The sequence below is a fragment of the Cydia fagiglandana genome, chromosome Z (assembly GCF_963556715.1).
Source record: "Cydia fagiglandana chromosome Z, ilCydFagi1.1, whole genome shotgun sequence".
Lineage (NCBI taxonomy): Eukaryota > Metazoa > Arthropoda > Insecta > Lepidoptera > Tortricidae > Cydia > Cydia fagiglandana.
Genome location: NC_085959.1, coordinates 35,392,712 through 35,408,206, shown reverse-complemented (window position 1 = coordinate 35,408,206; position 15,495 = coordinate 35,392,712). Strand labels below are relative to the sequence as shown.

At 38.7% G+C, this 15,495-nt stretch overlaps 1 protein-coding gene across 1 annotated transcript; it reads left to right on the top strand.

Moving 5' to 3' along the window:
• The first annotated feature begins 564 nt into the window (after positions 1-564).
• Positions 565-1,608, top strand: LOC134679481 (uncharacterized). Its single transcript, XM_063538412.1, has one exon. It carries the CDS (start codon positions 688-690, stop codon positions 1,324-1,326), a length of 639 nt encoding a protein of 212 aa, XP_063394482.1. The 5' UTR covers positions 565-687; the 3' UTR covers positions 1,327-1,608.
• The last annotated feature ends 13,887 nt before the right edge of the window (positions 1,609-15,495 follow it).

The following is a 15,495-nucleotide window of genomic DNA, read 5'->3' as shown; positions in this document are numbered from 1 at the left end:
TAGTTTGTATATTATAACAAATGTAAATCCTAATTAAGCTCGTCACAGATGGAGCGATAAATGCGATAATACCTATATCAGCAGATACTGACAGATACCAAAATATTCGCTCTCTGTCTAAGCACCTTCATTGTGAGAGAGAGGAAATGACCGATACCTATCAATCAACAGATGCCTTGCGATAAGATATCGGCAGATACCAAAATGTGGGCTTTGTTAAATAATACGTAAAAGATATCAGCAGATGCCGTATCTGCCGATATATTCTCGCTTCGTCTGTGATGGGCTTTAAATACGAGTACAATACAAGCATGGCATCATACGTATGGACCTAATGTACCTATGTAGGTATTTAACGTATTTTATTTTACGTGGTTGATTTACATAATGAATTAACATTAAACATGTGGTTTTACGAAACTTCTAAGTGCCTACTCACGACATTGTGCCCACTTTTCATACCCGTAGTGAAAAAGGCACCTTACATTATTTCAAGACAATGTACTAACAAACAAGTGTTTTTTGTGCGGCATTGTGAACTGGCCTTTACGGGCACACTCGGCTCGCGTCGCGGGCTCACGTTGCCGCGCGGGTCGGCGGTGCGGCGGTGCCGCGGGCAGCGAGCGCCGACATCCGCCGACAGTCAGTCCGGCGCCGACAGCCGCCACGCGCACACGTGTCCACACAATGGCCGCCGCCCACGCACACTCGCCCTCCGACCGCCGCCCCGACGGCCGCGCTGGCTCGCGCCGCATTTTCCCACCACAATTTAAACTCCAAGTTCTCGAAGCCTACAGACGTGATGCTCAATGTCGCGGGAACCAGCGCGCGACTGCCAGAAAGTTTGGCATCCATCGCCGTCAGATTCAGAAGTGGCTACAGGCCGAGCCCGCTCTGCGCGCCGCGCTGCTGAGGCGAGCCCCGCAGCCGGCGCCTTCTCCACCGCCATATTCCGCCGGCTCCCCCGAGAGCGCGAGGCTGCCGTCGCCGCCGCCCGCAGTACTTCCCACGCCGCCAGTTCAGGTGCCCACGCCGTTGCCGCTGAGCCCTGAGCCGATAGACCTGTCGGTGCGGCGCCCCACCCCGCCGCCCGCACCACAACCTGCGTTCGTGCCCCGCTCGGCGCCGGAGCCCGCGCGCAAGCCGTTCAAGTTGTTCCGGCCGTACCTGGATGAGGAGGATGAGCGGCCACCGCCGCCGCCGCAGGTGCACGTGTTGCACGCGTTCGTCCCCGTGAGCCCGGCGAGCGCGGGCTGCGCGCTGACCGCGTGTGCCGCGCCGCGTTGGTGCGCGCCCATGCCTTCGTTCCCGGCGCCGCTCAGATGAGAGCCTGCAGCCGGGGCCGGGCCCCGCTCCTCCTGTGATCTAGTCGCCGACGCCCGCCTGACGCCTCCCGGGGCGTAGCCCTCCATCATCGTGCCTTAATGTACACACGCCATAGTGCATTATGCCGTCATCTCGAGATGACTGCTTATTTTTGTGTATTGTATAAGAACGTATTTTTATATTGTGGAGTTTATGAAGCGTACATTATTATAAAGATTGATTAGGTATTAATGCAATTATTACTATTATAATGAATGAATAAAGAGAATTGTTTTAATAAAAGGCATTTTGATTAATCCGCGGGCGCGGGCCGCTTGCGCAGGTAGCGCCGGCGCCCCGCGCCTGTTACCTGCTGCCTGTTCAGTCCCCGATCCCCTTGTAATGATAATTCTCGACGCTCCGAAACTACCCCCAACCTAACCGGAGGATATCGAATTGTTCCCTTTCCAGGAATACCCTTTGTCCGTTCATCGAGAAGATGATGAAACTAACAAAACTCTTTGTCTGTCTCTGCCTACCTATCTAATATTTAGTTTCCTTATTTAAGTCACTGCGATTTTTGCTTATAGCAAAGCGATTTTTATTTTCATTATATGCTTTTTGCGAATACCTACCTACTGTTATGTTCATTGCGGTTAATGAATAAAATGATGTATTCCCATATGTCCCTGCATAAATACATGAGGCGGGGGGGCGGGGACAAATGGGAATGATTTATAATTTATATGAATTAATCGCCTATGTCCACTTGTGCCCGGCGGGGCCAAATGGGAATCGGGGGAACATCGCCATATAAATAATATTCTTAAAAATACATGGTACCTAATTCATGAAACGTGAGCAGTAGGTACTAACCATACACACACACACACACCTTTATTTTATTTTTTTACTTATTGCTCAGGACCAATTTTATTCAATCATGGTCACGCTACAACCTAATTATTAAAGACAAAACTTTAACCGTTATGACACCACTTTGATTATGAATTAGAAAATTTACACAATTCAGTGAGATACGATTTTTTTAAAGTACCTAACCAAACTCTGTCGACATTCAATTTGTCACTTTGGTATTTGACGGAAGTATTCTAATACTATCTAGTATTCTAATTGACCACATCATATGTCGTAATTAAATTACAAACTTTATTAACACAAGAAAAAATGGACTTTAATCTTACTGCTATTGTTACAAAGCAGTTTATAATTTACTGAATGCCCAGTGTTGATCCCGCTCACGTCTCCTGAGTCCTGAATCAACCTGTATAAGCCCTGGCCAGAATTTATAACCTGTAAAATACATGTATAATTATAATTTATGTTACTGTAGTGTCCACTGTCCAGTCTGCAGCAATAGTTGGTAAGCGGGCGAGGTGTTCAAAATGATATTGACGCTACTTTATTGTTAAGAGAATAAGAGCGCGTCAAGGTAATTTTGAACACCTCGTCCGCTTAGCTGCTGACTGTACGACGGACGACGGGTGGTTTACCCGTTGTCCACTCGTCGTACACTACTCTGATACAAAAGTGAGTTGAGTTCGTGTTGCAATGGTGAGGAATTGATTTAGAGTGCGAAGACCTTAACATAGTTCATAGGTTTTTGTTGCTAATTTTAGCCTATCCAGGCATCTTAACATAAAATATTCTAAATATATACATACGAATATTTATCTACTTACTACTCACTTTGTGGACGGCTCCACAACACCCATAAGAAAAATAAATCGAAAAAGCACAGGAGCAATTCAATGAAATCGGGTAGATATATTTTAGACCGTGCATAACTACCCAAGTTATAAAGTAGCTTAAATACCTAATAGTTTAGTAGTCAAATATTTAAAATTTAATGTTTTGAAAAGTATGAATTTAATACTTTTAAGACATTAGGTACATATATCTATATTTCTTTGATAGTTTTCTAGAAAATACATTGCTAGCGAGGATGACTGTTTTCAGAACTGAGTAGACATAGGTAAGTATAATTGTGACGTTCCATGGGAAAAGGTACCTTGAGGGTTTCTAGTTTCGGACATATTACATGTTTTGTAAAAAGGTGAATAAATGCTCAATTTTTTTTTTATTAGGTCATCTGAAATCTTAATGGTTAACGTTTGTTTACCTGTTTTTATTTTTGTTATATGTTAGATATAAGCTTAGTAATGTCGTCTCAGAGTTTAGTAGAAAAGGTACCTTATGGAAAAGTCATTGAAAATTCCCAAAAATAACTAGTTAATACGGGAAAAGAAGTTTGGTAGAGAACTGTATTAGCATTCTAAAAAACGAATTTGATAATTTTAGTTCTGGTTGAAGGGCCTAGCAAATATTATAATCGTACATCGACCGACATTACAAATCCAAGTAGCCTGCTATTATACCAAAGTTACTCTCTTCGAGACTTTCTTAACTAGAGTAATCTTCATTTGGTTTGGTCGCATGCAATAAATCTGCCATTGGTTTGCTGAAAAATGCCAATACCCGACGCATTGCCATATTTGTAAGGTATTATTATTTGTAGTCAACTATGTAACATACTTCAGGAACATAGTTTTTAGGGTTCCGTACCCAAAGGGTAAAACGGGACCCTATTACTAAGACTTCGCTGTCCGTCCGTCCGTCCGTCCGTCCGTCCGTCCGTCCGTCCGTCTGTCACCAGGCTGTATCTCACGAACCGTGATAGCTAGACAGTTGAAATTTTCACAGATGATGTATTTCTGTTGCCGCTATAACAACAAATACTAAAAACAGAATAAAATAAAGATTTAAATGGCGCTCCCATACAACAAACGTGATTTTTGACCAAAGTTAAGCAACGTCGGGAATGGTCAGTACTTGGATGGGTGACCGTTTTTTTTTTTTGCTTTTTTTTGTTTTTTTTTTTTGCATTATGGTACGGAACCCTTCGTGCGCGAGTCCGACTCGCACTTGCCCGGTTTTTAGGTGGCTAAACTTAAAACTTCTCTATCGTAAAGTTGCTCATTTTACAACATTACTTTCAAAAAACTATATCTCTGTAACTACACAACTTAGGAGGTTGATCTTTTGTGTTATCGATTGCTTATTTATTATAGATTACCTACTGGGGTATGCATAACTCCATACCCGCCATAAGGTACCTTTGACCATGGGACGTCACAATTTAGATTAGGTACCACCTTTTTTAAAAGTACATAGTGCACCGTACCTACTTAATAATAAGCTATAAAATTAAAAACATTATATGTATACGAGAGAAAATTGATAAAACACTTTAAAATATATATTTCATCACACTCGCTCAGTAAATGTGGAATTGCACGCAGGTTTAGCGGGAGTTATAGAAAAAGCGTTCTCCCTAGGGAGTTATGAATTTTCTAGTGCCATAAATGCCATAATTAACAATTTTATGTCTTTATACTTAATTTTTGTATCGCAAGTGTGATGAAAAACATTGTGTGTAACTCGGGGCGTTATAATAATAACATTGCAAACTCGAGTCTATAAATCGCTCCGGCAAGCCGTCGCGATTTAACTTACTCTCGTTTGCAATATTCAACTTACGCCCCATGTTGCACAATGTACTATTGTAATAAACATGTGACATCCTTGATAATCTTTGAAATCGACGACACCTAAAGAAGTCTTACCTCAATACTCCCGGCGCGTAGGTTATTCTTTTATTTTCGAAATATCAAAAAAAAAAGACGGCAGGCACCTATACACAGGGGCTATTCATAAATTACATCATCGATTTTTGACCCCTCCTCCCCCTTAAATCATCCAAAAATCATGCTCCGAATGACCCCGTTTCCTCCTACGTCATGCTACCATCATCCGATGTCCAGACCCCTAATTTGAAATGACGTAATTTATGAATAGCCCCAATGGTAAAATGATTGTATAAAAAACAACCACCAATCTTAAATTGTATTTTTTTTTATTAAGAGCCTATGCACGTTGCACACTAGCGCCACTGTAAATAATCGTGTTTATTAAAATTTTACGACATGTACTAGGTATTTAAAAAACCGGGCAGGTGCGAGTCGGACTCGCGCACGAAGGGTTCCGTACCATAAAGCAAAAAAAAACGGTCACCCATCCAAGTACTGACCACTCCCGACGTTGCTTAACTTTGGTCAAAAATCACGTTTGTTGTATGGGAGCCCCATTTAAATCTTTATTTTATTCTGTTTTTAGTATTTGTTGTTATAGCGGCAACAGAAATACATCATCTGTGAAAATTTCAACTGTCTAGCTATCACGGTTCGTGAGATACAGCCTGGTGACAGACGGGACGGACGGACGGACAGCGAAGTCTTAGTAATAGGGTCCCGTTTTACCCTTTGGGTACGGAACCCTAAAAAGGGGGGCCGCTACGTACTGTGTTGTGTATTTAAGTACCTTTTGAATACATCAAACTAGTTTTTATGTTACTGGATTCGTCCATCTATGAGTATAAAGTTAAAACGGCCGTTTTTGTTTTAAGTTCCTTTTTAGCAGTGGCGCTAGTGTGCACGTTGGTGGGCTCTTTAAGTACTAGTGACCCGCCCCGGCTTCGCACGGGATAACAAATTTTGATAGGTGAAAACCGCATGAAAATCCGTTCAATAGTTTTTGAGTTTATCGCGAACATTGTTTTATAAGGTGTAGATATGTACTCAAAGTGATCCCGTATGTATTACTTCATACTTTTGCTGTTAAAAATGTAAGTCTAATTACTACGTAACAATATTTATATGGCTAGAGATCCTAATTCTATAAATGACGGTATTTTAAGGTACGGTAGTTACCTAAATTCAAAGAATTTAATTCCCGACCCATTTCGTACTTTGTCACAGTGACAATCAATAAAAGTTGCTAGAGACCTCATGCTATAGTCACGGTGACAAAGTACAAAATGGGTAGGCGTTTTAGGTAGACACCTCTGCCTATAAGACAATAAAAAAGTATATAGAAAAGCGGCTATTTTACGTTTTTAAAGTCTGCAGAGATATTGATAGCACACAGTGCAGGTGTTATTTTAATCGACAAACGTCTATAAAATGATGACGTACTCACAAATAACACTGGAACTGCGTATGCTGTCAAAATATCTGCAGAGTTCTCTTGTTTCTTGGTCTAACTCTAGTAGTTTTCCCGCCTGTTCTAGATGCGCAGGTATACATATATAGGCAGCTATACTATAGCATACCTACATATATGTACATGTACACGTCGTCACGACTATACAAGATGTATTCTTTTGTCGTGTGTAGGCATGTTTGTAGTAGGCAAGCGATAAAAATTACTCTTTGTACTTACTATATTATAAATGTATCTTTTTTAGTCTAATCTATTCGATGCAATCGCATAATTAAATGGAACTATCCCTGAAACCAGCCTAACTCCTGTCACACTGTATGCATAGTACAGCTTGGCAAAAAAGAGTAGAGATTAAAAAGTGGCAACACTGTAGTGTCGTCCCTTTCAAACCAATTTATATAAGAAAAAGGGACGACACTACAGTGTTGCCACTTTTTAATTTCTACTCTTTTTTGCCAAGCTGTACCTAATACCTAGTTACTAATAGGGTATTTCATATTTGGTTATCCATTAATGCTAACTTAACGATCGTCTTTAATGAGCATCATTATTGAGTTGAGGGACAAGTTGTTGCAGGTAAAAAAACTATTAATAAACGACTGAAGTCTAGAACTATTGGCTACTGTAGTGCACACTGATCCTTCTTCGAGTGGAGTAGCTATAGAGCATATAGGGGCATTCAGTGTTTCCTTGCGTGCTTCTAGCATCGTGCCTGGAATAAAAAATGAGGAGGGCTACTAAAGGGAATAACATCAGTAATGGAGATTGTGGGCTCTATAATACATAGCTCGTGGACGTTGGCTAAAACATATTTAGTGGTACCTAAGTTAGCACAGACGTAGTTTTGGCTTCGAGGGTAGGTTCATTCGATTTAAACTTGGAATCCCGGAATATTGGCCCTATAATATGCTATACTCGTGGTCAATACCTTTACATAACACGTAGAAAACAATGCTACTTAGAAGGAGTACTCCTATATTCATTGGAATAGACAGGTATAATGAAATGAACTGTGCTACACTGGATTGCGTTGCTAGAATTCCACTGATTTATCGACCAATTAGGTAGTCTATAAATCCTATCACCTGAGTAGGTACTCTGTATCTATTAATAATGAAACGTTAATAGAACGTTAGCAAAGGTACCAAACGACAGTACGTGAACACGGTCAGGTAGCTTATATGTGGACGTGTGTAAGCCTGTATATAAATGCCTTCATTGGGTTTCAATTGACGTTTAAGATAAAGCAGATAAGCCTACGGATGCAAAATGCGTCACTCGGCCGGCCGTACGTGCGCGAGCGCTGGCGAACAACTCATCGTTTTCTGATTGTTTTCTGCGATTCAATCCAATTGTGCCGTAAGTACCTAATAATGATAATAGGCTAATTTCCTGTAGACTAGATCATTAATTTCATAGGAAACTTTGAAATTAAATTTACTTATGTATGGAAATATTTGTTTTTATATGGCCAAACTAATAGAAAAACCGCAGTATTAATTATGAAATAGGAGGCCAACGAGCAGACCAATCACCCGATGGTAAGAGATTATTTAGTGCTTTGCCGCCTTTATTACCGGTTGCAACCAGAGAGGAAAACCTTACTAAACGCTACATTTAAACGTTCGTTTAATCAATAATATTTGCCATTCTCGTTTATGTGTTTAGTTAAATTTTCCACTCTGTCGATTCTAGTTTCAGAGTGTAAACTGCTAAAACTTATTAATGCCTTACCCCCTTATTCATTAACCTTAACTAAAGTTGACAAGTCGATAATAATCGTTTGTCCCTTTCCAGCATACCAATACGTCGGAATGGGACAAATCATTATTATTGGCTTGTCAACTATAGAAAACGTTAATGAATAAGGGGGCTAAACTTTAGGGACTACTTAGAGTCGGTTGCACCAAACCGTTTGTCACTGTTAAGAGCCCTTCAACGTGCACACTAGCGCCACAGCTAACTAATCGTGGTTATTTAAATTAAACGAAAGATATTGAAAAAAAAGGGGGCCGCTACGTACTGTATTGTGTATTTAAGTACCTTTTGAATACATCAAACTAGTTTTTGTGTTGCTGGTTTCGTCGATCTAGGAACCCAAAACAAAAACGGCCGTTTTAACTTTGGACGCATAGATTAACGAATCCAGCAACATAAAAACTAGTCTGATGTATTCAAAAGGTACTTAAATACACAATACAGTACGTAGCGGCCCGCCTTTTTTCAATATCTTTCGTTAAATTTAAATAATCACGATTATTTAGCTGTGACGCTAGTGTGCACGTTGAAGGGCTCTTAAAGCGTTCGCAAAATTGTTATGGATGGGAAATTTCATACATACTTCACTGCTGTTTGACGTTAACCAATCTGTTAAATGTGGTTGGTAGTTGCAACTGCGCCTTAGTCTCACATTTTGTTATTAGATTCCTAAAAATAAAAAACGGTATGTTTCATATTTTAGGTAATCGCGAATATTATTAATCCGAAATCAATCTAATCGATGACAACCGTATTCGATGATTCGGCAACATTCGCTAATCATTCGATTAGGATTTAATTATTTGATTAAGTATTTATAGACGACCATTTTCTTATGCTTGAAAATCACTTTAATACCGATCGATCATCATCTGTTATAATAGTATACCTATACGTTTATACAATATTAAAATTAACGCAAAGAATTATATGAACCACAAAAAAATTATACATAGGAAACTTTGAAATTAAATTTACTTATGTATGGAAATATTTGTTTTTATATGGCCAAACTAATAGAAAAACCGCAGTATTAATTATGAAATAGGAGGCCAACGAGCAGACCAATCACCCGATGGTAAGAGATTATTTAGTGCTTTGCCGGCCTTTAATGAGATGAGAGTACGCTCTTTTTTTGAAAGTTTGAAGAAGGTCGTATCGGTCCGGAAATACCGCACATGGAACATTTTACGTAGGTACTTACATATTTATTTTTGGTTTTTGCATTTATCTGCATGTGCACTAAAGCAGAGATTTTCTGTTAAGCTTGGACGGGACAACAATATATAATTATTCGTGTGCAACTGAGTTAGAAACACAACAGGCGGGGCAAAGTACCAAAGTATATGTGGAAAGCGTCTCTGCTTAGCTTGTTCTATAATTTTGTGGTTCATATAATTCTTTGCGTTAATTTTAATATTGTATAAACGTATAGGTATACTATTATAACAGATGATGATCGATCGGTATTAAAGTGATTTTCAAGCATAAGAAAATGGTCGTCTATAAATACTTAATCAAATAATTAAATCCTAATCGAATGATTAGCGAATGTTGCCGAATCATCGAATACGGTTGTCATCGATTAGATTGATTTCGGATTAATAATATTCGCGATTACCTAAAATATGAAACATACCGTTTTTTATTTTTAGGAATCTAATAACAAAATGTGAGACTAAGGCGCAGTTGCAACTACCAACCACATTTAACAGATTGGTTAACGTCAAACAGCAGTGAAGTATGTATGAAATTTCCCATCCATAACAATTTTGCGAACGCTTTAAGAGCCCTTCAACGTGCACACTAGCGTCACAGCTAAATAATCGTGATTATTTAAATTTAACGAAAGAGATTGAAAAAAGGCGGGCCGCTACGTACTGTATTGTGTATTTAAGTACCTTTTGAATACATCAGACTAGTTTTTATGTTGCTGGATTCGTTAATCTATGCGTCCAAAGTTAAAACGGCCGTTTTTGTTTTGGGTTCCTAGATCGACGAAACCAGCAACACAAAAACTAGTTTGATGTATTCAAAAGGTACTTAAATACACAATACAGTACGTAGCGGCCCCCTTTTTTTTCAATATCTTTCGTTTAATTTAAATAACCACGATTAGTTAGCTGTGGCGCTAGTGTGCACGTTGAAGGGCTCTTAACAGTGACAAACGGTTTGGTGCAACCGACTCTAAGTAGTCCCTAAAGTTTAGCCCCCTTATTCATTAACGTTTTCTATAGTTGACAAGCCAATAATAATGATTTGTCCCATTCCGACGTATTGGTATGCTGGAAAGGGACAAACGATTATTATCGACTTGTCAACTTTAGTTAAGGTTTATGAATAAGGGGGTAAGGCATTAATAAGTTTTAGCAGTTTACACTCTGAAACTAGAATCGACAGAGTGGAAAATTTAACTAAACACATAAACGAGAATGGCAAATATTATTGATTAAACGAACATTTAAATGTAGCGTTTAGTAAGGTTTTCCTCTCTGGTTGCAACCGGTAATAAAGTGGATTTGTGATTCTCATATTTTTCTTACATATACCTTATATGAGAGTATCTTGCCATTGCCACCCTTGATCAAAGTTGTGTTGTTAGTAAGTGGCGCAATAGCAATCGGTAACGTTTATGTCGTGAATCATGGGAAATCGTATACGTCATGTCATGTACAGCTGCAACATTATTAATATTATGAAACAAAGATACCTCCTAAGTCTTCTAACTATTAAAACTATAAATTTTCACTAATAAATTAATACACTGCATGGGTCAAATCGGTCCTTCTTAAAGTGATGTTCAATGGAAATAGAAAATAATGTAAACGAACCAATTTACATTTTCATGGCTTCGTCATAATTATTAATATCGTAGTTTTTAAGGACAGCCATGATCGCATCAACCCTGTATATACTAATCTTTTGCCTATATCGTTTCTTAGTATAAGTAAATACAAATATGTTAAGTAAGTTTCAGTGAAAACAACCTTCGTAAAAATGTTAGGATTTATGTCAAATGCTAAATAAGTAATTAAGGATTTTTGTTGGACATTCAATAAATGTATACATATTTATAGAATAGAATTAAACCTAACCACTGAGAAACCAGTAGTCTAGAAATTAAATAAATTCGTGACTGACGTCACGGATTTTATTTCAATCCGTACCTACTGAATATTCCGTTATTACTATTTGTTTAGTCCATGTTTTCTTCAAACGAAAGTGGAAGACTGCGCAAAGTCTTTCTATATAATCGTAGTCCTCATTTTTCCTTCTGTACATTTATATATAAATTTGATGGTAGGTAGCTAGGTATGTCAATATATCGACCACAGCCCCTTGGTATGATTTTATTTCGAATTTATAATTAAGTACATATTATAAGAGTTAGTAACATTAAAATTTGGTATGGACCTTTGTTCTAATAAAAAAACAACGGGTTGCACTTCGGGAGTGCCGGCAGAAGTGAAAACTCAATGACAGTCTTACGTCACGTGACACCTGTTACGAGTTTATAATTTTTTCCCCATCACAAAAAATACACAGCGCCGCTAAAGAAGTTTCCACTTCAAAAATCTAAATAAAAAGGGTATAACGAAGGGGCTATGGTTAATATATGTACATAATACATACAAATTATTTAGAACATTTTCTATAATGTCCAGAGAGGAAAATGAGGACTACGTTTGTATGAAAAAGCCGTCGTCCCCTTTAAAAATCCACAGATTGAAAATGGTTCCAACTGTCAAGAACCCAAAAATTATTGATAGACTCTGTGCGGAAATAGAAGAGTCGTAGAATGTATTGGATCCCATACATTTCACGACTCTTCTCTTTCCGCACAGACTCTATATGTACCTACGTACTTACATAGGACATGTTTTTTTAACCGATTCCTGCGATCCAGCGCCATACGAGTTAAACTTGGCTTTGCTCGTTTATTCTCATTTAGTCAAGGGCAATATGAAGAGTTTCAGGGTACATCTTCCAGAATACATGTTTCATGTTTCATATCCTGCCAGGAATAGCATTAACAGCTCAGTTTGAGCATTTTTATGTCTATGGTTCTCGCGTTCGGCGTCGAGCCGTCTGGCGATGGCGGCTTGGCGGCGGCGGCGACGGCGGGTCTGGCGAGCCGAGGGCCGCGGCCGCCGTCACGCGCCTTCTACGACGATATGTTACTCGTACACAGGTGCGAGGATATTGCATGCTTGTTGCTATTCTCCATATTAGAAGCATTCCTCAAGAGCAGCGCGATCAAAACTACTCTTTTAATATTAATGAGAATAAGAGTGTCAGAGCAAAAACTGGGTTTTTATTTGTACAAACTAAAACGTTTGAACCTTTGAATGGTCCACTGTGAACATACGAGATTAGGTTCTTGAATGCAATATTTAATCCGGTCTATGTTGAACGTAATAGTAAATCAGACAGGCAGTCGCCATGCGTTTGCTTATCCAATTTTAGCACTTTATACTCAATCGTCATCATTTCTTGATTGGTGCTGTCCAATTACGAATAGTTAAATAGGGCAGTGCGTGACATCTCATAGTAGTATCAGCTACTCAACGTGTAAACGTGTATATTTTTTTTAAATTGTAATTTACTACTCCATACATTTTCTATGCAAGCGCAACAAATGAGCGTTCCATATTTCCTACGAGCACCTCATAATTAAAAATAATTTCAGTTTTTGCAAGAGCACTTAAAAGCTGCTAAAAAAACCGGTCAAGTGCGAGTCGGACTCGCGTTCCAAGGGTTCCGTACATTACCCAATTTTTAACAATGTATTTTTTATGAGAAACGCGAGTGAATTGCCTTTAGGGGTTATTAGGGGTTTGATAAAAAACTAAGTAATTAGTCCGACTCACGCTTGACTACATATTTCCAATAGGTTTTCCTGTCATCTATAGGTAAAGACCTATGTATCTTCTATATTATAGGTAGATCTATTGATATAGTGCTTACTCGTATTTTGAGTCCCATGCAAGCGAAAGATTCTATAATAATTTAATTTAGAATCTTAAGCGTAGTAAGGGACTTTAAGCACACAAGATGTAAATAATTTTAATCTCGTGTTGTTCATATAATTTTTCACCTCAAAAGTGAGAACATAACAGACAACCTGAACCTGAAAAATGTAGGTAAATCCTTCTTCATCACTTATTCACTTATGTGGCGTTTTTAGGGGGTCTATTATAAACCAGCAATATTCCGTTGAAAGTCGTTTGCACTTTGTCTTTTTCTTTTTCTAACGACGTGTGCGACGAATAACGAGAAAATTAGTGTTCGGACTACACAATGAAATATATGAATTCACTAATTTAGTAGGTACTTTTGTCATTCCTCTGCAGCGAAGACGGACTGATCAACATCACTACGTTGATCATGTATCACGTCACTACGTTGATCAGTGCGTCAATTGTGGTTGGTGCCACTAGGTGGCCCTTTAGTATTTTATGTCAATTGCAGGCTTGTTTAACCTATTGTTTATCGAACATGACGAATGAACATTTTAATCATCACAGTCAAGGAAAATATAACAATGGGCCTAAACAATGACCCCGAAACCAGTAAGTCAACTCTTATAGTCAGGTCAGACTAACCCAGATATGACATTTATTGAGACACTCCTCACTTTGTCATAGCAATATGTGCAGCGTTAGTTTGGTCCGACTGTTACCGCGTAAACTCACTTACGGTATAGAATCACAATGCAAAAAATAATTTAAGTTCCTACTTATTTAATAAGTACCTACTAAGCACTGTTAACAATTTATTGTATTGTGCCCGATTTACCCGAACTAACTAGGTAATTTAACCCTTTATAAGGCCCGTTGACAGGGACGTGCTATCGCAGAATTTGTTGCAGCTATCAGAAGCCTACATTTCAAAAATCTATTTTAAAAGCAAGTTGAATATTCAATTAATGCAAACGATTTTGAGCCCTATTATTAAAACAGTATGGTTGAATTTCTGATTGAGCGTATGTGGTCGATATATCGCCTCTGCCTTATAAAGGGTTAAGATGTCACTAACCCCAGTGAACGTAATTGTACGTACCATCTACATTACGTCTGGAATAAACGGTTTTTGTTTTACTATTTATTTATTTAAGTTATAGAAATGAATGATAAGAACTTCATAGGTCGGGTTAAGCGATAAACAATTTAAAACCCGTGTTAATATACCTGAGTTTTAAATATGTACTTTATAGTTGTAGCTGCAGGTACTTGTTTTAAGTTAGGTGCTTTAATTATTCGTGTAGGTATATTACTAAACTTATGTGTGCAAAACACGGTTTAAATGAAAACTGGATAAGTAGCTATTTGTTAATGGGTGTTAACTACTGTAGGTAAGTACTGTTTATTTCGACGTCCTGCTGTTTGGGCTTAATATAACAGCCCACGCCCGACTACCTACTGCGCAAAAACACGAATTGTTCAGTTTACGAGAACTCGTTTTTAATTAATAGAAGATCGTTTAAATACCTGCAGCTGTTTATTAATTGTATTAATTTACCGTCCCTGCTCCAGTGCTCTCGCAACCATAACGACTTGCTTACTCGTATTGTTTGGCTTGGCCAGTGATTCACCGACCTGTGAGGGTAGGGCTGGCTCTAAGAGCAGCAAGTATTTCGGTGCTCGTGCCCCGGCCAGCCTGACGCGTTGGCGTCTTCGACAGACGTCACGTCACATTTTCGAACTTGGAACATTTTGCCCAGTTGCGTCATTTGCGAGCGTTGTGCGGCGTGGCCAGCCAGATATTTTATTAAAGTACCTATATTTTGCAGGACGGAGAACAATATTTTTCGAAAATGCAGTTTTCGCGATGGTGTAGGTTACAGAAACACAAACGTGGCAGTGGCAAGTTGGCAACCAACGGTACCTAATTGCTAACTCGTGGAAAGTCTAATGAGCCTCTATAATTATGTTTTTAAGTTCTTAACCGGCTACAATGGACGTGGCCCTGCCTTATATAGGGTGGCCCTGAACTTGGGGCTTTAAATGTAAGGTTTTCTTCCTTAAATTGCCAACAAGTTTAAGCAGTAACTTGTGTTTAGTTTCTTATTAGTGCTTAAAAATTATTTTAGCAAGTTTGATATTTATGTAGAGCAAAGAGCCAGAGAAGTCTGCAACGATTTTGTGTGAAGTGTTATTTATACGTTATAATTTCATTGAAGTTTGACGTTTAAAATAAATTTGCACTACGTACGTGTGCTATCAAAATCGTTGCTCACTTGTCTTGGTCTAACTCTACCTAAATGCATTTGTAGTGGGAAAACCCTCAACTCTAATCGAACTATACAATACCTAAAGTTATAGTAATTCAGAAGCAGTTTTTTGCACT